We start from the raw sequence: 26847 nt of genomic DNA on the forward strand, positions 1-26847 counted from the left end.
CTCTTCTCCCAGGCAGCCAGCACCAGAACGAGAGGACACAGTCTCAGGCTGCACCTGGGGATGTTTAGGCTGGATGTCAAGAAGAAGTTCTCTACAGAGAGAGTGATTGCCCATTGGAATGGGCTGCCTGGGGAGGTGGTGGGGTCACCATCATTGGAGGTGTTCAGGAGGAGACTTGATGGGGTGCTTGGTGCCATGGGTTAGTTGTTTAGGTGGTGGTGGATTGGTTGATGGGTTGGACGTGATGATCTTGAAGGTCTCTTCAAACCTAGTCTGGTCTGGTCTATTCTATTCTATTCCTGATTGAGGCTGTCAGAGGCTGGGCCAAAAACCCAGAGTGAGGAATACAGACACCAGGATACAGGGAGCTTAGAAAACTGCCTTTATTCTATTAGTTGTTGGAAAAATGAAAATACAGAAAGAGTTTAGTTGGCTGCAGAACAGCAAGAAGTTCACAGGTTAGGAGTCTGATCACTACATGGTAACCAAACTTACACAAAAAGTTTCCTTTTTTGTTGGTTTTTTTTTTTTTGGGTTTTTTTTTTCCTCTTTTTTCCTTTTTTTAAGTTTTGAAACTGGGTCCAGCAATGAACTTAAGGCAACTGAACAGTTCAGAAGCTTTGAGCGTGAGCAGGCTGTCTTTTCTCATCCCTACGGCACGTCATGGAAAAAACTCCTCCTGGGTGTGCAGACCACTCAAATCATTCAAATGGGTCAGCCTCTTACAAATGAACAGGGGAAGAGGATCAGCTGCTTTCCATCGGACTTTATTTTCAAATACAGTTTCTTAAAAAACCCAGAACACCTTAACGCAGAGGTTACAAGTAACAGTATTAGGAAATCCAATTATACAAAAAATACTACATCTAAGCTGGGGTAAATAGATTTATTTTTGGTAACATACATTTAAACTGGCACTAATTACACAGTAACTAAAAGGTAACTAACATGAAACCACAGAACCCTCACTTTTCCTTAGCTGAATGGGACTTGGTCATTTCAGAGTGATCACATTTTCAAACTAATGTTTTACACCACTGAGCCATGAAAATCAGATCTTCCTAAATGTGATAGCACTGAAGCTACACTGGATTCCACATACAGCCATGTAACTGTTGTACTCAATTAGAACAGAACGTTAGTTATAAAGTAGTTACAGACCAATCCTCTGTTGACAGCTTTTTCTCTTTCTAGAGAGAAGAAAGAAGAGAGAGAATTGTCTTCAATTAGCGCCTGGCATATCCTGTGAGTGCAGAAAAGGTTTGTTAGAGGAATGTTGAGGTTAACCTTGGGTGCACAGATGAATTTGATGCAGATTGTTATAAAAATCATGGTTGGCTTCTAAATACTGGTAGCAAGATGACTCGATTTTTAAATCTCTTAAGTAAATTATAGATAATGAAAAAGGCCAGTAATCATACACTAAGATTAATAAACAGCACTTTAAAATTACTCAAGTGCAGGGTGCTGCTTTGGCCATCTTCCTCTGGCCACACTTTATAAGAGAAGGCACCCGGACTTTTTCTTGCCACGCCGGGCTTGCAAAGCAGCTCTAGTGGCCATTTCAAAAACCTCCCTCACACCGTCTTTGGTCTTTGCCGAGCACTCCATGTACCCAAAAGCACCGATGCGGTTTGCCATATCTCTTCCTTCTTCGGGTTTGACAGGCTCCTGTAAGGGCAAAGGCCAACAGGTGAGAACGACCCCAAGACACGCTGGCGCACACCAGTCTTCCCTCTCTTATCCAGCTTCCCAAAGGCAATGGAATTTCTGGATTAAGTGCATGTAATTCATCAGTTAATCAATAACTCACTGCTCAATTGAGAGTGATCCTTGACATGAGAAATGTAGATTTACAATAAAATTTGCATATTTTCCTCAGGATGCAGCATGCAGCCCAGCTGGGATCACAGACCTGGGTATGCCTGCACACTGTGCCACTGCTTGAGGACACAATCAGTTTTCTAACACCTCTGAACTTGAAGGCTGTAAGACCCTTTGAAACGTGAGTTTATTTCTGAGTAAACATTTGTCTGACTCTTTGCCACAATTGTAACAAAAGTCTATGAATAAATCCCCAGAGTAATTATTTCCCTCCCTCAGTCTTTGTAGAAACCCAAATGTTATGCAACAGGAGCAAGAAGTCCAGGACAGAGCAGACTACCTGCAGTCACATACCCAAACTGGGTGGGTTTCAGACTCAATCTGAAAATGAAGCCTAGTGATAGGCTCAGGAATGAGCTAGAGCATCTGTGCTCATCACCTCAAACCATCGACCAATAAAACTGTTTCACACCCTGAACACACAACATTAAAGCACAGCTTGAGAGAGCGTGCACTTGATGTGTCTCCCCTAGTTAATTCCTTTCTATCTTTTACCTCAGGGTCTCCGTCAGGCAGAGCAGTCGACTGCTGGTAACTCAACACAGCCATTTTCACTGTTAAGAATGCCTTTTTCTAACAGAGAAATCTCCAAATGTGAAACAAGACACACTCAATTAAATGTAGTATGTACTTTCTGCTTTCTGTCAAGGATAAGTGCTCATTACGCAGCCCATAGGAAGCTGGCAGCAAGCTGTGGATGCTCATTTAATGCTCTGGTACAATCACTACAGACTTTCTTCATTTCTTGTAGGACCATCAGAAAGAGAACCTGCCTGCTTCATTTTGGCCAGCTCTCGTCTTGTGTGCTCGTCATTCCTCAGGTCCTTCTTGTTTCCTACCAAGATGATAGGCACGTTGGGGCAGAAATGCTTCACCTCTGGGGTCCACTTCTCTGGGATGTTTTCTGGGAAACATAAATAGAAGTATGACTGTACTAAAATGGTGTCACTAAGAAAGACAAGCCTGTCTATGGGAATTTTAAGGATGAAGGATGCCTAAACTGTTGGTTTCTCTACATCTTTCAGGAGCCACTTGACAAGGGTTAGCATGAGGTTACTTCAAAGAACAGCATGCAGAATTCCAAAACAGAGTGTCATGGAATATTTTCAAGAGAAACATTTTATTTATCTCCAGAAGCTAAAGAGAGGCACAATCCTGAAGCAAGTATTTACATCACTTCTTCCTTATAAAATGCAACATCAAACAACCACTCTGAACTCTCCTATTAACTTCAGCAGAAATGTTGTTCTACACGCTAATTAGAGGTACACAAAGACTTTGTGTAAGTAATTTCCAGATTTGCCATTTCTCCCTATCTGCAGCAAATGAATTTGCACTCTCATACAAGACACATTTCCTTGCAGCACAACTTCCCTACATGACCTCTTAAAAAATGGATCTGCACGCTGAAGACTCTAGGGCTTTTAAAAGTAAAACCTTGATAAATGCTATGTGGGAGAAGTACTGAGCAGCCCAAAACACTTGGCTTTGATTTCAGAAGCTCTCAGACATCTGAGATTCACCTGGATGTACCTGCAGGCTACAAACCCCCTTTTTATCTTAATGAAATTCCATTCAGGTTTTGAACAGACATTCACTATTCTGGCATTGTTTTCTTGCTTGAAAGAACAACTTAGACCAAGTATTTTGAAACCAGGTTTTGAACCACAGCCAAATCAGCAATTCTGCAGCTGCACCTGGAATGCTCAGGGGGTGCAGGCCTCTTGACACTGCACACCAGAAAAGCTGCCTGGCAGTTCCCTGATTGATCCGCTGCTCTGAGGGACACAAAAGCCCTGACACTGGTGAGCAGGAAGGAAGAAATAGCCAAGATCAGACTAAACCCCTCTCTCCCTGCCTCCAGGGCCAAGTAACCCATCTTGTTTTCAGGGTGGACAGTTAATCAGCTCTCCAGCTGCCCAGGGAGTAGCCTGTACAGTAGAAATGAGCCCAGCTCAAACCTTGTGCATGGCTGTTAACAGCCACACCAGGCATAAACACCACACTGCTGCCACTAAACCTCAAATGGTTTCGCAGAGAGATGAGGACTCTAAATGTAGGATCAGGTGGAAGGAATGAAGAAAGAGATGAGGATTTCCCTGATGTCAGGATGGCACTGATTTTTCTAAAAAGACACTTTCATACCCAACTGCCCATTCAATAGCTGCTACCCTGCAGAGGCAAGGTGAGAAGAGACTGAGCAAAAATACCAAATGTTATCCCAGACAGACTGTAATGCTGCTGTAGCATATGAAGGAATTTACTCAAACCTTCTGTGAACTGTGGTAGGGCTGGCATTTTTCAGCCATTGTATTACCATTGTAATCAGCCATTGTATTATCAGGACTAATCTTCCTCCCTCTATTAACTGAATTTCTGTGCTTCCTGGATTCTTTTTGTCTCACTCGTGTTTCTTCCTAAATTCAACTCTGGGAGGCAGGGTTCACCAGTATGATAGATGAGAAGTGCAGTAGAAAAGCCTAAAGTGATTGTGATTACCCTGGCAGTAGAAAACTCCAAAGGATTCAGTGGTTTAATGAATTTGAGAGTGAACTGGTATCCCATTTACAGTTAGAACAATTTGACACCTGTCATTAGTAGAAAAAGCAGAGCAGCCTCTCACATTTCCTGGCTAAGAGCTGCCCAATGCATGGACATAACTTTGACCAGTTACCAACAAGTACGAGTCAGTCACTGTACAAGAAGCTCTTATGAGAGTACAGCTGGTCTTACACACACACCCCTCAGAACTGATGTGCCTAGAGATCTACCTTAACATTATCTGCATTCACACACTATTGAACAAATCTCAGCAATGACAATCAGAGAGGAAGTTTTCCAGAGTTTCACCTGGTTAAGAAAGCACTGCCATGATCTATCTGTTTAGGAGACTACACTGGGTGGAGTCGTAATTTTAAAGGGACAGAAAGGAAAGTTGCAGGGACACCGAATCTCAGAATTAAGAGCATCTCTATCTCCTGCTCCTTACCCTTGTCACAAATCTCTTTGTAAGATCAAATACATCGATATCTATGCATCAGATTTCTAAAGCAATCAGAAGTTTTCAGTCTTGGACTCCACACAGAAGAGGTGCCTCTCTAACATGCACGTTTTTGAAATGTGTATTTTCAGAGCTCAGAAACGAAAGATCAAGCAACTCTTTGCTTCTCTTTCCTGCATCACAAGCAAGATGTCAATCACTAGAAAGCAGACTACAAGAGTAGAAGTCTCCAGCTTCTGACTCTTTCCACCAGTAAGAGAGCCACTCCCCCTTTCAGTACAAGCACCCCTTGGCATAATTCTAATTTCTGTTTTTCACCCACTAAGCAGACAGCAAAACACCTCAGGCTATTTGGGATTAATAACTCAGAGTGTTTCAAGTTGATCTCTCTTGAGTAAAAGGAGGGGGTGGGGGCAGTGGAAGGGATAAAACCACAAAGCTGTATTTTTCATTTACAGAGAAAGGAAGTTACTTTGTTTTCCTGGATATAGTATGGTCTTGATTGTATAACATGACATTTTAAAGAACAGAAAAAGAAGGGGGTGGGGGGAAATCATCCTTTGTTGGGCCAAGCCAGTCACTGGACATCATGCACTCACAGAGCTGCTGGACACAGGATAGTGCAGCCACAGCCTTCCAGCCTGCTTGGGTTCACCAAGACAGTACCTCCCTAGGGACAAGCACACAGTATGCTGCCCTGGCCCAGCAGAAAACGTTGCTGGGTTGGGGGTGCTGATCTAGGCCAAGGAGCTGCTGGCCTAGAACAAGTTGCTGCTGCCCTGCCAAGCGTTGCTTGAATTATGCAGCAGAGCCCTGGGTAAACACAGTCTGCTGCTGCAGCTTTCAAAATGTCACTTGGTATGGTTGAAGAATGCAGGTTCTTATAAGATTTTAATATCTGAAAACTAGACATGCAAACCGGTATGAACTGAGAAACAAGGAACGTTTGCCATCACTGCAGCACATAAAAACCTATTCTACAGCACGACTTCCAAGGGGAGTGCAGTGACACAGAGAAGGGGTTCTGAATCTGTTAGTGATCTACTTACCTAAACTATCAGGACTATCAATTGAAAAACACATAAGTATAACATCGGTATCTGGATAAGAAAGTGGTCTAAGTCGATCGTAGTCTTCTTGTCCTGCTGTATCCCACAAAGCCAACTCCACCTGCAGAAGAAAGTTAAGGCAGTTAACCAGATCACCAGGGACGTTTTGATTCAGAAGACGACTAAATATTCCAGTCAACGCCGCCCCAAAGGGGAAGACACTGGTTTAGACACTGGTTTATGTCCATGACCAGTGCTGATCCTCTGAAAGGACGTAAGAAGTATCAGCAGGAAAACAAGACAGAAGAATCAAAGAGAATTTGCTCCAAAGGGTTGGGAATCTCTGACAAGCATTTCAGTTTTCAGTGGAAGTGGTACCTCTAACTACACGGTTTTTAGGGTTACACACATTTTCAACTGCTTTACAACTGGGACTTGTCACAACTATACTTATTTGGTTACAAGTTCATTAAAACTCCATCACTGCAGGGATTTAAACTTGCATTTTGCTTTGAAATAAACATGATTTGTGTTTTCTTGATACTAAGAACTGAGTAAGTAGGTAATGTTCTCAATATTTCTACCTACAGTGGAACTAGAGGAAGTCATCCCAATAGCACTGTTTAAAACTACATAAGGAATAGGCAGTTATTTAAATTAGGAAATTTAAAAACTAGAATCAAGCTTTTAAGGTATACTCTTTGCTTGTGATTCTCTTATGCATCTGCCTTTGCAATGGAGCGAGTTCCTTCTTGTTTGAACTCTTCAAAAATTATGGGGAAAAAAGTCCAGAGCAGCTCAGATAAAGACAGACAAGCAGAACTGGAACCCAAATGGGAGCTTGAGTGGACAAAGCTACTTTTTGGGTTAAACTGTGAGGATACAAACCCTTAGTTACACATACATATGAGAAAAAGCCTTCCTTATTTTAGTCAGTCTTCTCAGTGTCACCTCTGCACTTACAAATGCAAATTTTGTGGCAAATGCTGGTATTTTTTACAGACATGTCTGTTGAGGGTTCCCTCCTAAGACAATGGAATCGGCCCCTTTGCTCTGTCTAAACAATGCATCTCATACCATCACTGTTGTCTCTTCAGATGGCTAATGAACATTTCTGGTAATGCTCTTCCACAAAAATGGAGCTAAGTAGCTGTCAAACAGATCAGTCTTAAGCACTGCTTTCCTACAAGCTTTTGTAGTCCAGTTGCCTGAAGACAAAGTGCTTGGATAAAATACAATGTCTAGTTTAAATGAAAGTCAGTTGACATTTCCATACAGAAAACACACAGCTCAAGATACTCAGGCACTTTTTACTGAGATACTGGCCACATACAGCTGGTAAGACATGACCTGTTCAGAGATGCAGGGACCTAAGCAGAAGGGAATGAGGAATTTTGAACAGGTGATGAGTGAGAAATGGATACTGTACATACTTTTAACAAGAGTTCTTGGAGTCTAAAGATACAATATGGAAACTGCAGAAACTCACTCTGGTGAAAACCATCTTCAAATAGTAGCCTAGAAGTAATTTTTTTTTGACTCATTCATACCATGGGAGAGCAAAGCTCTTTTAGACTCAAATAGCATGAACTATCATGACTAAACCCACCAATAATCCATGCCTGTAACAGGAAGAAATTAAATTTAACAAAGCCCAAAACTAGCTCAGAAGGTTTTTGCTCAAATCAAGACTGAAACTAAGCAGTTTCATTTAATCTGTCACTGCATCTGAACTAGAACTGACTGAAACACGTTCCAGCTGTACTCAGAGCAAGGTCAGATGCCACAACAAGAGGTGAAACAAGGAAGTTCATCAAAATCAACATCAAAACCACGCTTGACGTGAGGACCCATGGCACTGAAGTCAGCTCTGTGTGGTCATGATGACAAAACAGAGGCATCACGGCTGCACAAAATGGCTTGAAAATAATTGTGTTTTCAAGGTGCAAATCTGGAGAGTCCACTGTGTTCTGAAGGATCCTGAAAAGTGACAGTTTTGCACATCACACACTATCTTGGTGTTCAGAAAGAGCTCCCCGATGACTGCCTTTTGCAGCAAAGCAGGCACCTGAGACTTCGGCAAACAAAAGGACTCAGAGGTCATAGTCTGAAGTCTGATTTTCAAAACATTTAAAACTAAAATGAAATACTTGTAATGACTCAAATACTGAAGTACAAGCTGAAAAGGAAGCTCAGTGAGTTGTGGGCACACTTGTCAGCTAAGAACTGCACTTCTTCAGACAAGTAGGAAAGATGATGCTGATGTACACTACCAAAATCAAACCCCTTTGAAGCCTGTCAGTCACCTGTTCTGGAGAGGATCCTGTCCATTGCCAGGAGTGGATATGAAGAAGAGACTCTCTTCAGGAACTAGTCTTTGTTAATCACAATACTAGGTCCCTATCAAAACAGGCACTCCACTACATGTTTCCAAAGGCTAATCGCCCCATGTCCTTGGCATATACATAGAATAAACCAGGTTGGAAGAGACCTTCAAGATCATCGCGTCCAACCCATCAACCAATCCAACACCACCCAAACAACTAACCCATGGCACCAAGCACCCCATCAAGTCTTCTCCTGAAAACCTCCAGTGATGGCGACTCCACCACCTCCCCAGGCAGCCCATTCCAATGGGCAATCACTCTTTCTGTATAGAACTTTTTCCTAACATCCAACCTGAACCTCCCCTGGCGCAGCCTGAGACTGTGTCCTCTTGTCCTGGTACTGGCCAGGATATGCTGCCTACTGCAACATTCGACTTGGAATAACTGCACGGTTTTTCCAATCTCAACTTGCACAAGATTGGGAATAGGCTGTTAAAAAGACATTGGACATGAGCAGGTTCTAGCAAGGCCAGTATTTTTTCCACAGGGACATGCTTGATATTTCTATCTACAACATAAGCAGCAAGCATGTGCGCTAACCACTTGTTGAAGAGGTGCAGAGGTGTCCGTGCTGCTGTGAATAAAGGCGAGCTGACTTGGGCTGCCTCAGCAGCTTTACACATACCTGCTTTCCATCCACTTCAATATCTGCTACATAATTTTCGAAGACGGTGGGGACATACACTTCAGGGAACTGGTCTTTGCTAAATACAATCAGCAGACAGGTCTTCCCACAGGCACCATCACCCACTATAACCAGCTTTTTTCGAATGGCTGCCATAGCTGAAAAACAAAACAACAGCTTATTAATTCTTCTGGCACAGCTTTTAACCGAGGTAACAATAATTAACAACCACTAAGTTTTCAATTAAAAAGAACTTTCAAATTGGGTCTACATGTCCCTTAGAGATACAGACAGGTATTTGGAATCCCATCCTTCTGAGAAAAACATTCCCCAGTGCTTGTCAAGACATTGGTCAACTGCTGGGTGGAAAAACAAAAGAAAGGAAGTTAGCACTTAGCATTTCTCCATCTGTTCTACAAGTTGAGACAGGAACATCCAGAGACAGCAAGTGAACAAGCAGCACTAAGAGCACCTTCTGAAAACCATCTCCGAAGTAGATAAGCTCCAAGAGCAGTAACATATTCTTGTCACGCTCAATTGTTTTAACTACTACCAAGTGCTAGTCAGCTGGATTGAGGAGCATCTGCTGCCATGTCAGAGCACTAACAGAAGGATCCCACAGTAACCAGCCTGTTCCTCAAATTAGAACCACCACACTGGAAAGGATTTTAGGACTCCTTAATCTGCTTTCTCTGGACATTGCTGTTGCCAGGTTAATATAGCCTGGTATCAGCTTACATTAAGTGGGGATACAGAGGGTGACATCACTGTGGTGCTCCACATGGACCGCTGCTGTTCAATGTATTGATTTGGACTGAGACCATAGACATCTATGTCTTGTTCACAGGCAACTTGGGCCTCAAAAAGGTAGCATACAAGCTTGAAAATGTTTAACAAAGGCCTAGAGTTCAGGGTGGGACTGAAGGAGATGGTTGTGTTGGATCTGGCAAGTTTCTACAAGGCTCAAATAGGATGGATAGAGATTCGTTCACCATCATCACTTTCCACAGACGAAGCCCACCAGAAGGCAACAGGCCTTCAGAACCTCAACATGAGGATGCTATAGACACAGGAAATTTATACAGGCCTAAAGAGGACTGGGCAAATACAGGGCAGAAGCCTCATGTGAGTTAAAGAATGCAGAAATCACATCTGCGTTAGAAAACCTCCACCATAGATGCACTCTGAAGCTGAGTGAGTACTTTGTGCCTGCTGTCTTTACCCTAGGCAGTTATTTGTGACCATGGAAGGAGTAAGCCAGAGATTCAGAGAGTGACCTGGCTACAAGGAACTGGAATGAGGACACATGCATGACTGCTTTCTTCTCCATAACATAAAGGCACTCCAGGGAAAGCTGCTTAGTCATCCCATGAAACTTCCTGGAAATGGAGCAAGCAGCAATGACACCATAATACCTACCACTGCATGACCAAAATACCAGAAGGAGCACTCCTATGAATTAACATTTGCCATGATAGTCCCAGTACAAATCTCTACTAGGATGACTAGGGCTGCTAGGGGAGCAGGGCTCCTAGAAGCAGACCAGAGAATTAAAGGACATACGAAAAACGTGGGGTTTTCCCCCATTTCTTCTCTTGCCTTATGAAACTAAATATAAAGGTAAAATTAACCATCAAAAATCAACCTTTAGTGCTATTAGTTGGTGAAGAAGCAGTGGACATTGCAGAGATGCTGTACTTCTGCTCCAGGTGCAAACAGGAAAAGACTATTTCAGCCCATGAAGCAGCAAGGGCTCACGGACTTGTGGAACATGGCTTAGTCAGAGACAGCTGCTCAAGTAATCCAAACCTATCTCTAAAATGAACTTCTTTCATCTTGTGAATATACATGTACCCATATTCAAGTAATGTAACTTAGGGATTTGGGGTTATTTTTACATTTGTGGAAGGTTTAAAATGATCCAAGCCCTAAAAAGCTTTGCTTTCAGTGGTTTTAGATGGTTTTGAATACTTTCTAGCAATAGTAATACTTGATTTTTACAGAACTGGAAATCATCTGTACCCTGTACCGAGTTAAGATCAACAACTTACAAGTTCTAATGTCAGCTTTGTCTAATCTGCCCTTCAAAACTGTAATGCTGTGTCCAATAAAACCTCTGAAGCTGTCTGCCCCCATGTTCCACAATATTTACTGAGAAAATTTCCCCCAATGTGTATCTTCAACCTGCTTTGATGTAATGTAAGCCAAATACTGTTTATCCTATTTGTCATGGGCGTTCGAGAACAGATTATTCCCTTTCTCTAGTGCAGTTGAGAATACATGCCTTCACTTAGTCTTCTCTTCAGGCAATACAACTCCAGCTCATTCAAGCTTTCTCTGTAAATCATATTTCCTAGACTTTCCTGTTGCTCCCTTCTGGGCACAGTCCAGTTGGCACAAATGTATCAAGGCATGAAGCCCAAAAGCTGAATTCAGTATTTCACCTAGGGCTTTACTAGCATTAATGAGAGCTGCAGGATTATTGTATTGATCTTCTAGGATATACTGCTGCTTAAGCACCATACTGGAAGTATGTGATGTCACTTTCCCCTTCCCCCCAGAAGAGAGTACTGTTGATGCATTCAGCTTTTAACTCAGGACAAGTCCCAGATCTTTTTTCATTAGGACTGCTACTTAGTAAGTTGCTCTCTGTTCACACAGCTGAATATTCTATTGTCATGCTTTTATCTATCCTTCCTCTATGTTTTACTCTACCTTCAGGTTCTAGTTCTCTCCCTCTCCAGCTTCCTAATAGTCTTTCTCAGATGCAAGTTTAATAATCATTATGCCCAGATAATTATCTAGGTCACTGATGAAACCACACTGAAGACAAAGTAGGTGGATGATGAAACCTGTCCTTCCACAGTGTCCTCCCTCTTCTGCTAGTGGCAGGGGCTCTGGCCCTTGATCACTTGTGTTACCTGCAATAGCACCTAGGGTAGGTGACCTTTCCAGTATCACCTATGGATTTTTTCTGTGGATTATCAGATCACCTCTTCCTTTATCTTCCTGTAAATACTTCTGTCACTCAAGTGGTTGGTTTTTTTTTTTGGATGTTCCTTGCCAGCTGAACCTCATTTTATGCTTTGGCTTTCTACATACTTATGCCTAAGGTCTAAAAAAACCCTGCAATTCTGAAAAAACAAACACAACCAAAACCCTAAAAAAGTCATGATTTATGTAGTGCTTTCTAGAAGCCCTTCCCTAACAAAAAAAAAAAAAAAGAAAAAGGAAAAACAGCTTGAATAAAAATTATTCATACAGAAAACATTATTTCAGGAGCCTTATTTTATCTCCTCGCTATCTTTTTGCTCTGAGAAAAGCTTATCACAAAACTTTCCCTGCCTGAATCTTTCCTGAAATCTGTTGACATTAGCTGTACTCAAGTGGAAGACCACTCTGTCAATCAAGGTGCCCTTCATCAGCAGTGTATTCTCAACCATTTCCTTCCCACTGCTTAAGTTCCACCTCAAGAGACTCTCCCCTGCACACCATCTTTGATGTGCAGGATGATCAACAAAACATCTCAGACTTGCTGAACAGTCCCTTCCGTTTAGCACACTGAATATCTTCGTAATTAAAATTTCCTCATCACCAACTTCTAGAGGACCCCACTGAACACTTGCAAAAATCCTCCACTACCTTATCCTTCTTGATGAGCTGTGACACCTTCATCTTTCCTAGTTTAGTTTCACCTTCTAGAGCATTACCACAGAAGAATTCCTTCTGCATAATGTCCTCAGAACAAACATGTTGTATAAAATTCACTTCAGGATGTGAAGATCACCACATATATGGCCTGAAGCTTTCACTTGCCTCCAAAGCCCATTCAATTTGCTTACCTCCAGCATCCCCCTGGGCATGCAGCACAGGCTGAGGCTAATTTGTTTACAGACTTCAATAAACGTTCAGTTTAGATTACAGAAATTAGATTTAGATATAGATATTTAGAAACAGTTTAGATTATAAATGCTGGGTAGACAAAGATGCCTCAGGTCTCCACATAAACCCCTCTTATCTATCTTGGAAGGTAGTCACCAAACATCACAACTGCTTCTTTCTTCCTGACATTAGCGGTTACAAACTTTACAGCTTTATAATCTAGAAGTTTCTTCTCTCCTGGTGAGGCTGAACCTTTACTTGCTGCCAGAACAACACCCTTCTATTTCTGTTCAACCTGTGGATGTTAAGGAAGAAACACTGATGCTGGGCCTGCATCCAGTTTTCTTCTCATGTGTATACCACTGAAGGCCTCCATGCACATGGAAATTGTTCTAGTGGTGCTACAGTGTCCCAAGCCCCCATATTTGGTCTTGAAATGTTAGCAGATATCTGGCAATGGCACCAGCAGCCCATAATTCCTGTATTAGCATAGTTACAATAATAATTTCCTAATTCAGAGCATCTTCTAGCTAATTAATTTTAGATAACGTGACTATATGCCTATCCAGTCAGTAGCTGTAAGGCGTTGTCAGGTCTGGCAAATAGTCAGAAAAGCAACATCTCCGTAGTACCTTAAATTACAAAATCGATTGCTTAGAATGGAGCTACATCTTGGTGATGCACATCATAAGGACATCCAACAGCAACCACAGCAGTCAGGTCTTTTTGCTGCACTTTGACATGCTCTGGTTTTCTTAATCAAGTATTCTGAAGCCTGGAAATACATCAAATTTGGACCAGCAGTACATGAGAATCAAAAAGCACTTTGCTAGCCTAAAATGTTTCACTGTAGATGTATATTGCTGACATTACATGCAAGTTAGTATTTGTTAGTAGCTGTACATGCATGTTAGTATTTGTTAGTTAGTGCAGCCTGTCACCAGGGAATGTGTCTACATTTAGAGGTTGGTGGGGGGGAAAATAAATCTATATGAACTACTTAAGAGGGTATTACAAATAGATCAAATCGCAGCTACAACTACCTCACATCAGCTGAACACAGGTGCTACACATTCATCCTTTCACACAATGCATAGAGCAGGGAGAGACCAATAAATCTAGAAAGCTGCTGGAACAGCATCATTGACAATGTACATGGAACATTGAGCAAGAAATATTCTATACCAGTCAGCACAGCAGAATGGTTGCAGTCATCTTCTAAGGGAATCTGTGCTGTCTTCTGCAGCACGATGACAGATCTGCAATTTTCCCTACTCTTACATGAACCACTCCTCCCACCTTTGCATTTATAGGATTCTTAAAACCAGCTAGGCTGCTAGATTCAAAGTGGAAACTCTCACAACATGACTCAAGTGACTCATCTGAAGAGATTCAATTATGACATTTCCTCAGCCTAGCCCAGTGCCTTTTGCAGGTATTACAAGAGCTTTAGACATAGTTTACTCAATCCCACTAACATCACAGGAGGTTACAACACAAGGAGCTCCTGTTTGCTGAGAGTTGCCACACTAATATCCTTGTTACATGCGGCTGCTATTTCTAAGTGCAGTGATGCTCCAAGACTCAGGCAGTATAAAGCCCTGCTTGTTAAGAGAATCTAGCAAATACTCTGGAAGAATAAGAAGTGGGGAAAATGTTTTAAATGTACCCCCCCAATGTACTATTGTTTACTGCAATGGAATTTGACTGTTCTCTTCAACATGCTACTTATTTTTCCAAGGAATAACATCTTCAGTGCCTCCTCTCCTGAAAAAACCAAGGCCACACAGCATGAGGGAAGACTGTGGACATGCTGTGACATTCTGAAGTTGGATAAGCTGGTAACAAACATGCCAAGTTTGCCTGTCTTGCTCTGGATCTCATCCTGGAGAAAGCAGCAAGGTGGAAGAAACAGCCCTTTACTACCACATAGGTACCCTGAGTAGATTGAATTTCAATTCCCAATCAACTATTACCAACTTTGTACTGCCTGCTACACCATATGGGCAGATCCCCTGCATAAGTTAAGTTTTGTCAAAAAAGATCTGGACTACTGCATATGCCAGGAAGAACTCAGCAGACGCAGCTTAGCAGGACCATTAATGTTGTTGCTGAAGCTGAGATGGAAACATCCTTTAAGTTCTCTCCACCTAATCTTGCTTAAGTTCTTAAAACCAAAATGTTGGAAAGCAAAGTTTTTGAAATCTTGTGAAGACTGCTTTCCTGTCCACTCCCCCACAGTCAGCACCTAAACCAGTTTGCTGTTGAGTGAATTACAACCTAGCACTTCTCACTTCCTTCATTTGCCCCTTAATTCAGTCAGCTCTGTCCTGGGCCAGCAGGAGGAAGAAGGGACCGGAAGATTAAATTGCTAGTCAAGCATCCCCCTACCCTGACCAGTCAAGCCCTGCCCTCTACCTACCACAGGGGAGAACTACCTCGGCACCAGGACCTGAATTTACTCTTGCAATGTCCTGACTTTTGCTCAAACTGAAGGGGAAGGAGGAACACGTTTCCCCAAAGACACAGTGATGAAAAGGACATGAATGAGCAGGCATTTCCCATGGTTTATTTCTATCTTAGGTGGTCTTCTAGTTTAGGAAGGTCCAGCCTCAGAACTGAGAACTACCAAACTAGCTTGGAGCAGAAAGCAGATCATCTCAAAAGCAAATAGGTTGCTTTTAGGGCAACTGTAGACAGACGGTGAAGAAACTAAGGTGGAATACAGAGCATTTGGTTGGGCAAAATGGTCCAAAAACTATAAGCAGAGAATGGGGCCAGGAAAAGGATAGCAGGAAGATGTAACCACTGAAATCTGTCTTCCTCTAGAGCACAATCTAGGATTCCCACATTTAGCAGTTGTTTAACTGCCAACAGGAGGTAAGTGTCTCAACCTTCCCCACTGTTGAAGTCCCAATGGAAAATGTCAGCAACTGCACATTTTGTATTTTTTTCTGCACTACATTTTTCATTAGTGAATGTATGTATGAACAAATGTCAGAAGCACTGCAGTCTGCTGTTGAAATGATATTCATGCTACCTTACATCACCTCCTTTCAGCACACACAAGCCTATGTGTGTTATGCTATTTTTGCCCCCACATACAGGATGACCATGCTCTTAAATAGCAATAGCTGTGAAGGAAACTGTGACCCCAATTCACCTCTTACAGAAGCTGCAAAGTGGATAGCAAAGAACCTTTGGACTGCAGTAAGAGGGGAAAAAAAAGAAAAAATGTGATTCAATCACACAATGGAGTTAGATACAACCCATGCTTCTGCTTCAGGGTTCCTTAAAATCCTGGAAGAACTACATACACCAGAAGACGCAGCAAGTCACCGTGTATTGATTGTGGACATCCAAAACAGAACTCATCAGTACAGCTGCACTAAAAGTAAAGCTAGACCAAATTTACTTAATTCTGTGCTTTACTTGAATCTGTGTGTGGACACTGCTAAACTGATAAGCCACATTATTTAAAGCATTGCTAACAAGGCCTTTGGGAAACAACTATATTTATACTCCTTACAGCATCCAGCATATAAAGCAGTTTGACAGTACTGCAAAACAGACCTATTTCCAACTATGGCACTATGTGGGAGCAGTTGGTAAGGAAAAAGATATCTGCTGGGGTTTTTCTGGAGGGTTACACATGAAATTTAACATTTGAGAAGAGTCCCAGGCCTGGCAAAGCATAGGGCAAGCTACTGACATTGCACATTAAATGTACTCCAGAGAGAAATGCAAGTGTTCCACTGTAAGACTGAAGTACAATTGAAAAATTGGCACAGAAGGTCAGCATAGAATCCATCAGGATTAATATACTGGACACAGTTTCTTCAGAAAGGTCTTCAGACAGGGCAAGGGGAACATTCAGTTTTCTGCTAGCAGTTTACTCAGGCTGTGTTAACCATGCTTAAGTCTAGCAAGTTTTACTAGTTTGGGGAAAGTGCTTTGCAAACATAGCTGTGCATTTTCAGAGCAAGTTTTAAATTGGAAGAAGGACAGCCATGTTACCATGCCAGCTAATAAACCTCACCAGATCTCAGCTAACTCCACAAATAACCAGCTCAAGCCTCTTTGTACCACATCACCAGAATGGGGAGCAGGGTCAGCTTAACTGCATTAGGTCTTAATGACGTTGGTTCAGTGCCAGCCCTAGCGAACCCTTAATGACTGATGAGTTTTTGCAGTCATTAACAGTTATCCAAAAGCACCAAATTGGTGTTCAATGGACATGGGCACACAATGCATTTCAATTAAGCACAACATGTTGTTTATACTACCTCCACAGCAGCTGCAACAAGGCAGGAGATACCACATCCAAAGTTCTTGAGGAAGCCTGAATTGGCAGCCAGTAGCAGATCTGTGTTGTGTGTCATGTGGACACAGTACTTCTAATCTGAGAGATCATGTGAAGTCTCAAAGCTGGATTCATCCTATCAAATTACACCCTTTGCCCTTGCTTTCCTCTTCAGGATTAATCCTGTATGGCAACATACTGTTCATCTGAACTCTCAGAGAAGAAAACTGCTTTGGACTCTGATAAATGTTCTCCCACCACTACGGGAAAGAGAAAAATTGCTTCAGTCTCCTTCCCTGCAGAGCCCACCTGCCTATGCTTTACCAGAACAATGCCTCAGCACAACCAAACACTCCCAGAAAAACACAAACTACCCTTTGTGAAAACACCTAAGCCATGACCTGTGTAACCCTCTACACCCAGCACTGCACCCCACAAGCAGCTCCAGCATGGACACTGACCAAGGAACCAACCTGTCCCTGCAGCTAAACTTACACTTCCTACATCTCAAGACTCACAGAGACCATCCACTACTACAAATCTACACATATATAAAATGGAGTACACTTTGGCTTTGGACTTAGGTCTCTTCACTCAGCACCTGCCATTGAGGATGACCTTAAGAGTGGATTCCTACAGAAGAGGAAAAAGGTATGAGGTGCTTCCCCTAACATGCTCTCCAGTCTCTTCTTGGGTCAGATGTGGTTCCCATGAATTCGGTAACGTCAAACAGATTTCTCTTCCATGAGCTTGTCTGGACTCCCTTTGAACCCATGTAAACTTCCAGAACTCTCAACATCCTGTTGGAGGGAGTTCCCACAGCTTAATTACATATTGTGTGTAAAGCCACTTCCTTCAAATTTAAAATTATCCCTATTAGTTTCTTTTACTGCCTCTTAACTCCAAAATGGAAAGAGAGCGAACAGTTAATCTCACTCCTCTTTCTGCTGCTCAGATGAGAGAGCTCCCAATCTGAAGCATCCTAGCATGGACTTGGAGTGGGATTTTTTTAATACCTTTATACCTTTGACAGTATCAATTGGCTGATCTATCAGACGGCTGCTCTTAGTATAAGGAGTAATTAAGAGGTAGATTTGTCATTGTGTAGTCCTTCAGCCAGGAGGACCCTTGGAAGCACAGCACCATATACTTTCCCACCCCAAAATGTCCCTCAGTCAAGGCACTAGGGCTGCTGCGACACAAGACCCAGAAGCCAGAGCTGTGAGGGACACCCCCATTCTGACAAGGGCGTGCTGTTATAGCCACTCATGCCCTATCAGAGAACCACACCCTGAGCTGCATTTCAAGCGCAAACAAGCTACAGCTTGGCTATGCTGAGCACACCTTTCACACTCTGCATTAACTCAGGTGTAGACTATCTTGACTTTAAAAACGGGCATTAACAGTGAATCTCTACCGTGCATTTTGCTCCAGCACTTAGTTATATTTTCTGCACTATCAGTGAAGTTTTATTTGTCACTTCCTCATTTATTTGGCCTCTGCAAATTTCTTCACACTAGCATTTTGTTTCTGCCAGGTGACTGGTAAGAAATACAGCCCAAGAGCTAACTCCATGTTCTCACTAGATGCAGATTCACTTGAATCTCCACCTGCCTTTTAAAGATGTCCTCTTTCTACTAAATTTAATATGAAGGGTATTGATTTTGTACTGGCCTAGCTTAGCTTCTCACTGAAAATGATGTGCAATTACTGTCAAGTGCTAAGAGAAGGCCAAGATGAACACCTGTACTTAAGAACCAAACTGAAACAATTAACACTTAATCGTTTCTATTTCCCCCAGCCCAGGTTGAGTGACATTGCCTTAATTCTTTCCTGAATGCTTAGTTACTTATTCCATTATTGTACTTGGGATTGATGTCTTAGTCTGATGGGATTATAATCATTAAGGTTGTCCTACTTCTCTTTATTATTACTTCATATTAGCATTCTTTCAAATTCCTTAAACTGCTGCAGTATGTAAAGAGCTTTCTGGAAAAAAAAAACCACATTACATAAACCTCCTAAATTCTCAGGCCAGAGCTGAGTTAAATCTCACAACAGAGGTGTCTGCCTGGTCTGATAAGGCATGCAATACCATTTGACCTTTTTGCAATTTATTTAGAGATAAGGAAACTACCTGATGATAGGGGAGCTCCCTGTGTATGGATAAGTAACTACTGAAAGAAAAGCAGATAGAAAACAAATGCTCAGCTGTCACAGAGCTGTCACCAGTGGAACGCAAGCAGCTCAACAGTCCTAAATAACCTGAAAAGGCAAGGAAAAATAGCAATGCAACAAAATTTTCTGATGATGCCAAGATGTTCAAGTAATAAAGACAAGGTCTTACCATGACGAGTTTCAGAAGCTTAACAGACTCTCTGCCTAGGCAATGCAACTTGAAATAGATAAATGGGAAATAATACATGGGTAAAAATCAGATTTAATGTCCTTTCAGAAATGATGGCCAGGGACCTGATTGCTGCTCCCAAGGGAGGTATTTTTGGGTTAGATAGTTAATCCCTTTAAAATAGAAGCTCAACATTCTGAAGAGCTAAGAAAAAAGTGTAAAAAAAAATATAAATTAGGATTAAGACCTAGGGAAAAAATGAACAAAGACATCACTAAGCTGATCCACAAGCACACCTGTGACTTTTGATTGCAGTTGAAACACTGTAAAGGAATGAGAAATGACTCAGAGCAGGACAACACAGGTGATTAAACCACAGAACAGCATCCGTATGAACAACTACGGTGGAACTGGAGAAGGGACAGTCTGGGAGAGATGCAACAGAGGAAGAAAACGACGACAGACACTGCTAAGATCCTAAGCAGTGCTTGGAAAAAGATGAATGCTCAATTTGGGCTTTAAAACAAGGACAAGGGCACACAGGATGAGCTAGGTTCCAAGCAAAGGCAGGCATCCTCACAGGTCACATGGCAAAACTTTGCTGTTGCTATCACAGTTCAGCCTTTCAGATCCATAATTTCTCAGTAATTTTTCTCTTTGGGCTCCCTTTTTCTCCCAGTTACTTTTCATTCTTTGAATTTCTATGTTGGATTTTCTACTTTCAGTTTCTTCTTTTTTCCTTTTCCAGTTGTAGGGCTTTCTTGCATTGTTTTAAGTGCAAACAAAACAGATGCCTTCATTTCCTTTCCAAATGAGGTTATTTAATTTGCTTTCAACACTTGATTGGGGAAAAATATCACAAAAGGTTTCTGAAACATCTTTTTTTTAAGCCTGTTTAAGCCAAAATTGTTAGAAACTGAGCCAGAAATATATGCAAGCAAAACCCTGTCTTAATGTTGTCACCATGCATCCTGTTTTGCAAACAAACCTAGCAAGGTCTTCCTGGTCTACTGCAAGTTGTGTTTTTTCCCCTCAACTATCTGCAAAGTTCATCCCTATGCTGTTCACCTCCCTATTTTCACATAATTAATAAACCAACACCATTTCAGAACCCAGGGAAGACGACAAATTCCAGCATTTCTCCCCTGCCTTACTTTAGCATGACAAGTGTCTCTCCAAGGCTGAAGGCAAAGCTGGGACTATGCAGGCAAAAAGCAGCATTTTGTCCTCAGGATCTATGGCTGCCATTGCTGTCCTTCCACCCTCACTTAACATTCTTGTTACTTTGCCCCTACTGACTAGGTCTTTGTTATCTTTAAGCACGATGACTTACGAGAGCACTTCTCTTATGCAATACCAAGTCCCAAGATTACTTCGCACAAAATGAGATTAGGGCTTAATATTGAGGTAATTATAGCAGATCTGTGGATTTCCACTCGCGTGCAAGCTGCGAAATGCTTTGCATTTGTACCAGTTATGTTCTGCATGTCCTCTCTTCCTAGACAGCTCTGGAATGGCAAATGGGATGCGGGGTACCCACATGCTGAGGAAGACGTGGGCAAGATGGCTCTGTCCTTGGGCACCCACTGTTGCTCCACAGCTGGCAACAGCAGCAAATATAGACAAGAAAAACTAACACTAACTCCTCCAGACAACCATCTTCCTGTACCCACAGTTGATACTCTCACCTGTGTTCCTCCCAACACCACAAGGCAGATGTTGAGACTGCCCTGTTTCAGATCAAACACCTACCCAAATCCAACATACTGCCTGACATGCAGGTATCTCAGATGACTCAAAGAAGGAACAAACACATTGATACCTCTGCAAGTGTATTTTCCTCAGTTTCCAGCTTTTGTCCAAAATCTTTGTGCTCAACAGCTCATTTGATAGCATTTCCCTCTGCAATGCCAGTGTTTGATTCTGAAGCCATGAAAATACCTGTCACTCAAAGCACTCTGTGGTGCTGCATTCTGCAGACTCTGTGCAGACTGCAGAAGCAGCATCATCAGTTCTGATCTAGGCCAGGTTGTGCTCAGTCATGTCTTTGCTAGGCTGAAGGGTTCAAATTTTTTTAAGCACCCCTTGCATGGAACTCATACCTTATCCCTGATTATTCTTTTCAGCCGCCTTGATTTTCTAGTTGAACTGCCATCTTCCTTTGCACAAACCCACAGTAATCAATGTGCTAGTAACTAAAACCCATGATGCAACCCTCTGTTTTCTTCATTCCTCTCTCCAAAGACCCTCACACATTCTCATACAATCATTGCTGAATATTAAACTCTCATTTTCATATCATTACAACAAGATCTTCCTCGTTAAGTGGCAATAATGAGCTTTCACACCATCAGTGCAGCAGCAAAGTTGGTTTTCCCCCAACTCTGTATTTATCTGAAACAAATTTCATTTGACATTTTACTGCCAGTAATGCAGTGTCAGAAGGATAAGCTGTAATTCTTCATGGTCAGCTCTTGTCTTCTGTTACTACTCAACACAGTTTATCTCTAGGTCATTCATGGCTATGCTGAAGAGTATAGGTGTAACACAGATCTCTATTCTTCCGCTGTCCCAAACTTTCTTTCTCTATGCTTGTCGAGATGTTTAAAAGACACACTGACTTTCTCTCCACTGCTAGTTTTTAGTCAATCTACTTATTGTTGTTTTTTTTTTTTTTTCAAAAGCATTGAACTCTGTGGTACCCTGCTGAACTATCTTTAAGAACTGCTACCATGTAAGCCATCTTCTGTTTCTCTGGCTTCAAGGTATTAAAAGTGAGAAGTTACACAGCGTAATTAATAATTCGGTCATTTCAGGCCTGAGTTTCCTTCGGAACCCTCGGGCAAACACCATCTGGTCCTGGCATTCTGTAAGTATATTTATCACTTTGCTCTAAAAACTTATTTGCTGACACTTCAAGCGGAGACAGATCTTCCAATGAGCCCTGTTCCCCATAAAGAGAATTTCTGGCACAGGAACCTCTTTGGACTCCTCCACAGTAAACAGGAATGCACATAAGTCATCTAACTTTCTACTGACAGCTTCATCATCAAATATTTCTTTTACTTTATCATCATCTGTTGGATCTTCAGCACCTTTCTTGCTTCTGATGTACTTCGACTTTGTGGGTTTTTTTTTTGCTATTAGCATGATGTTACTCAGACTTTCTAGAGGAACCTAAAACTTTTCATTTGACTTGCCAGAGTTCACTTTCTTATTTACTTTTCTGGTCAACATCATGGCCTGAACTTTCTGAAGGCTGTATTTTTATTTCTAATACTTTCTTTATTCCAAACTGCAGGTTCATTCTCATCTGTCAACATTCCACGGTGTAATTTAAAATCTTCCCAACAACATTTTCAATTTCGAAAGCAGAAGCCTGGTTCTGCTGCGGTCTACATGGAACCCAGCCTTTTTAAACAGCTTTTGGACTGTGGTTCAAAAAAAAACACACAAGAGCCAATTCACTTTGCTAGTACTGAGTCAAGATCCTCCTGAAAGATGACCTTCTCATCAAACACAACTTCAACATGGCAGATAGATAGTGAAGAACAAAGAGCCTCCAGGTGTAAAATAGAAGAAAAATGAAATGTTAGTGAAGAATGCAAACAGAGATAAGTGGTACTTGGAGAGCTGCTAGTTCATCTAAAACACTGACACACACATAGAAAACCTTCTTTAAAACTGTGAAGATGATGAGGAATCACTTTGTACACATTCACACTAGCAGTCACCTCCGAATGTGACAGTTCAATGTCAGTACACAGTCAGGTGAGACAGGAACTACTCATTGTTGCAAAGCTCTGCTAATTAACTGCGCAGTGATTGAACTCAGTCCTGTTTCTGATTAAATCAACAATAAAAGAAAAGCTAACAAAACCCCCACAACTGTCAGAGCTTGAGAAAAGGAAGACCTCAAATTCATTGTGGGTGTAGTGCCCAATTTTATTTGGTATATTAGTGGCTCTCCATCTGTTCCTTTTACTACGGACCTTGGTCACAAAGGCTGGTCAGAGAAAGACAGCAAACCTCGTTCTGATTTGTTTAATTAGATGATTCACTTAGGAAGGACTGGCTGTTAGCATGCAACAGTGGATGATAAATAATTAAAAGGTGGTTACGGGTATCTTAGGTTCTTCACTGCCTCAAATGCCGCTCATGATGATAGGAAAAGGACAGAATAGAGTATGCACAACTCAGAGTTGCCCTACCAACTCCAATTATGCTATTGGTAGCTTTTATTCATGGTTCAGAATGAGGTGAAAACAGAGATCACATCAAGGCCAGAAGGCACCCAGACACACAATAACAGTGTAAAATGGCTTAAAGCAGTGATAACTTAACCATTGTACTAGAGATGCTCTTTCAGGGCATTTGTGCTTAGATTGGAGATGATCTCCAAAGTAATAAGCAACATCCTCTTTCTGCTTAGATACCTAGCTACTTATACAGTGCCTGGTGCCGCAGGAGAGCAGTCCCACCAACAGACAAGGAACAGAGGATTTCCATCATGCATTTGCACAGCTGTATCGCTGTGAATGAAGGTAAGCTGTCATCTGGTGCACAGCAGTGTTGTGGGGTTTCACCACAATTACTTGTTTACTAGGACAGACTCAGATCAATTTATGATTTAAAGGCCTTTATCAAAGAGCCAACTTCCTCAAACACACTGATTCAACTTTTCCTCCACATTAGTTAAACTGAATTTGAAGACAACAGAGCAGTGTGTGACAGTTTAAATGTACATGGAGTAACACAAGCTGATGAAGAGTTTAGCATAAAAGGTAAAAAAGGGTGCCTGAGTGGAGACTTGGAAAAAATCTAATAAAACCTAACAGAGAGACTGAATAAGAAGATACAGTAGGCTAGCATAGTGAGAAGGTAACAGTCAAGGTCAGAAATTTCTAGAGTAGAGTGGGCCACAGAGACAGTGTAAAGAGCAGCCAAGCAGGATCTGGGGCAACATTAATAGGTTAATAGGAGAAAAAAGGGATGAAGTGCAAAAAGTAAGAAAACCAAGAGTTGCCATAAAAAACACGGAAAGATGATGGTATTTCCAAGCTCCTCCAAACTATCAAGTTGTTTTTATTTGGAATTTGCTTATCTGAAGAGCCATCGCTAGCCTTACATCCTGGTGGCAGTTAAGATCATTTAGGATGTTTTTACTGTCAATTCCTGGCTCAGAGAACTCCCCGCCTCTGGCGCTCAGTTGCTGTGGCACTCAGCCAGAGTGTGAGTTTGTTGAGCTAAGAGGGATAACACAAGAGCTGCTCAGCTGAGCTCTGTGACTGAGTTTCTTTTGCCCCTTGTGCAAAGGTATATTTATGTCCTGAGAAGTTATTTTAAAAAGCCCCACATATTCTCATGTTATGTGATACAAATCACCCATTAAAATTAATTTATGTCAGGCAGTTACGCTGAATATGCTGTTAAGCATTCCAGTGAACTAATTAAAGTGAAATAAGGCTAATAGCAATTTTTCTTTTTTTAAACATGCAGTCTTGGTCCAAATCAAAGCCAGAATTAGCCTGCATATTTGAAACAGGAATCTCAGTGCTGTGTGGCTGAAGACCTGGGTAAAGCTAGAGCAGGGCAAGAGGAAGGGACAACAGATACATCAGAAGAGCCCTCAGCATAAATATTTTCAGAAATAATCTTTTCCAAGAGACTTTAGATTTCCCTACTGAAAAAAAAAAAATCCCCAATAAGGCTGTTGGAGAATCTTATACTTTGAGTCACAAACAACACTTAAACCCGATTTTTGAGATTCCCAAGATAAATAGAAGGTAAACAAGTTTGCTGTTAGAAGTGAACTGTTTTAAAACCACAGAGACAGTAGAGCTGTCACCAGTCTAAGCTCCAGAGGATGGGGGGACAAGCACCTCGCATTCCCTGGGTAAGCTTTTGGACATAGTCTTCTCCCAGTTTGCCTTACAAACAGAAAGGGTGGGTAGGAACTGCCGCTCACAAAGGGCTCCCTGTCACAAACAGGTGAACTGTACTGGGAGAGAAACAAAAGCTGGATATGAGGCACCAACTGAAAACAAACAAACTCCCTCTCCAGACACCTCGCAGAGACAGACTTAAAGGAATATCAAAGTAGTTAAAGGATCATTTGACTGGGAACAATACTTTGTCCTAAGCCTCTGCAATAACTGAAAGCCTACAAACCTCTATAGTAACTTTTTTTTTGGGGGGTTAGGCTCCCAACACAAAATCAGAGCAGTCTCTAGGCTTTTCTCGCCCCTAAAGGAATAGGCTTCCTAGCCAGGAAGGTTTAGGCAGCACTTAACTCTAAGCCCGGTGATTTGCAGTGCCAGGGAAGGCTGCTGGGCCACAAGAAGCCAATAGCGCTAAAAGTTGGTTTTACCAAATCCGAGCTCTTCACTACCCCCTGTCCGCGTGCCCGCGGCCTGCTGAGGCCGCATCGGCTTCGGCCCAGACACAGCACTACAAGTTCGCGGCTGCCCCCCGAGAACTGGATTCTCTCGTCGCTACGAGTGGGAGCCCCAGTAGAATCCAGACAGCACTTCCGCAGGCACCAACGCCTGGCCAGATCCCGCGCAACAGAGGGACAGCCCGGCGAGGAGCTCGTGGGCGGCCCACGCGTGCGGGTGCGGCTGGGCCCCGAGACCCGGCCCGCTGCCCCGACTCACCCCGCGGCCCGACCCCGCGCTCCGGCGTGGCGGCGCCTCCCGCGCACCCGGGTGACGTCACCACAACAAGCTGCCACTCAGCCGAGTCACCCCCCACCGCCGGGTGCCCACTCGTGTCACACCCCACGGCGGGGGAAAGCGGCAGGGAGGGGGGAAGACGCCACCTTCAGCTAGGCTGGCGGGAGCAGAGTCCCCGCCGCGGCCCAGACGCCAAGGACCGGGCGAGGCCCGGGCGGCTTCAGCAGGGCAGTCCCCGGGGCCGCGCCCCAGCCCCAGCCCGCCCGCCCGGAAAAGGCCCCGTTACCGGCCCCGGAAACTTGGGGTCTCTCAGCGGGGTAGAGACCGGGCCGCTACACATGCCGTCCTCTTTTGTGCGCACGATGCCGCCCGGTCCCGTCGGTGGAAGGCTCAACCGGGCCCGTCCGCCCCCGACCGCAGGCCTCGGCGCGGGCTCCCCGCGGGGACAGGCGGGCCCCACCCGGCAGCAGCAGCAGCGCTGCGAAGGCAAGGGAATGCTAGAGAGCCGCCCCTTCCCGCTCCCCGAGTGGCGGAGAGCCCCCTCCAGGTACCTGCGGCCTGCGCTCGGGTCTCGCTCCCGCCGCTTCCTGCTCCACAGGCCCAAGCTCGAGCAGCGGCGAACGGAAACGGGCGGGGCGGGGGCGTGCGCGCTCACCGGCCCGGCGCGACGCGGCGCTGCGCTCCCTCAGCTCAGC

At 43.0% G+C, this 26847-nt stretch overlaps 1 protein-coding gene across 1 annotated transcript; it reads right to left on the minus strand.

Annotated features, from left to right (window-relative positions):
* Positions 1-541: 541 nt before the first annotated feature.
* Positions 542-26847, minus strand: RHOA (ras homolog family member A). Its single transcript, XM_054166994.1, has 5 exons — positions 26704-26847; positions 8947-9104; positions 5935-6055; positions 2658-2788; positions 542-1671 (listed from the first exon to the last, which is right to left on the minus strand). The coding sequence occupies exons 2-5, from the start codon at positions 9100-9102 to the stop codon at positions 1498-1500; spliced, it is 582 nt and encodes a 193-aa protein (XP_054022969.1). The 5' UTR covers positions 9103-9104; positions 26704-26847; the 3' UTR covers positions 542-1497.

The sequence above is a fragment of the Dryobates pubescens genome, chromosome 1 (assembly GCF_014839835.1).
Source record: "Dryobates pubescens isolate bDryPub1 chromosome 1, bDryPub1.pri, whole genome shotgun sequence".
Classification (NCBI taxonomy): domain Eukaryota; kingdom Metazoa; phylum Chordata; class Aves; order Piciformes; family Picidae; genus Dryobates; species Dryobates pubescens.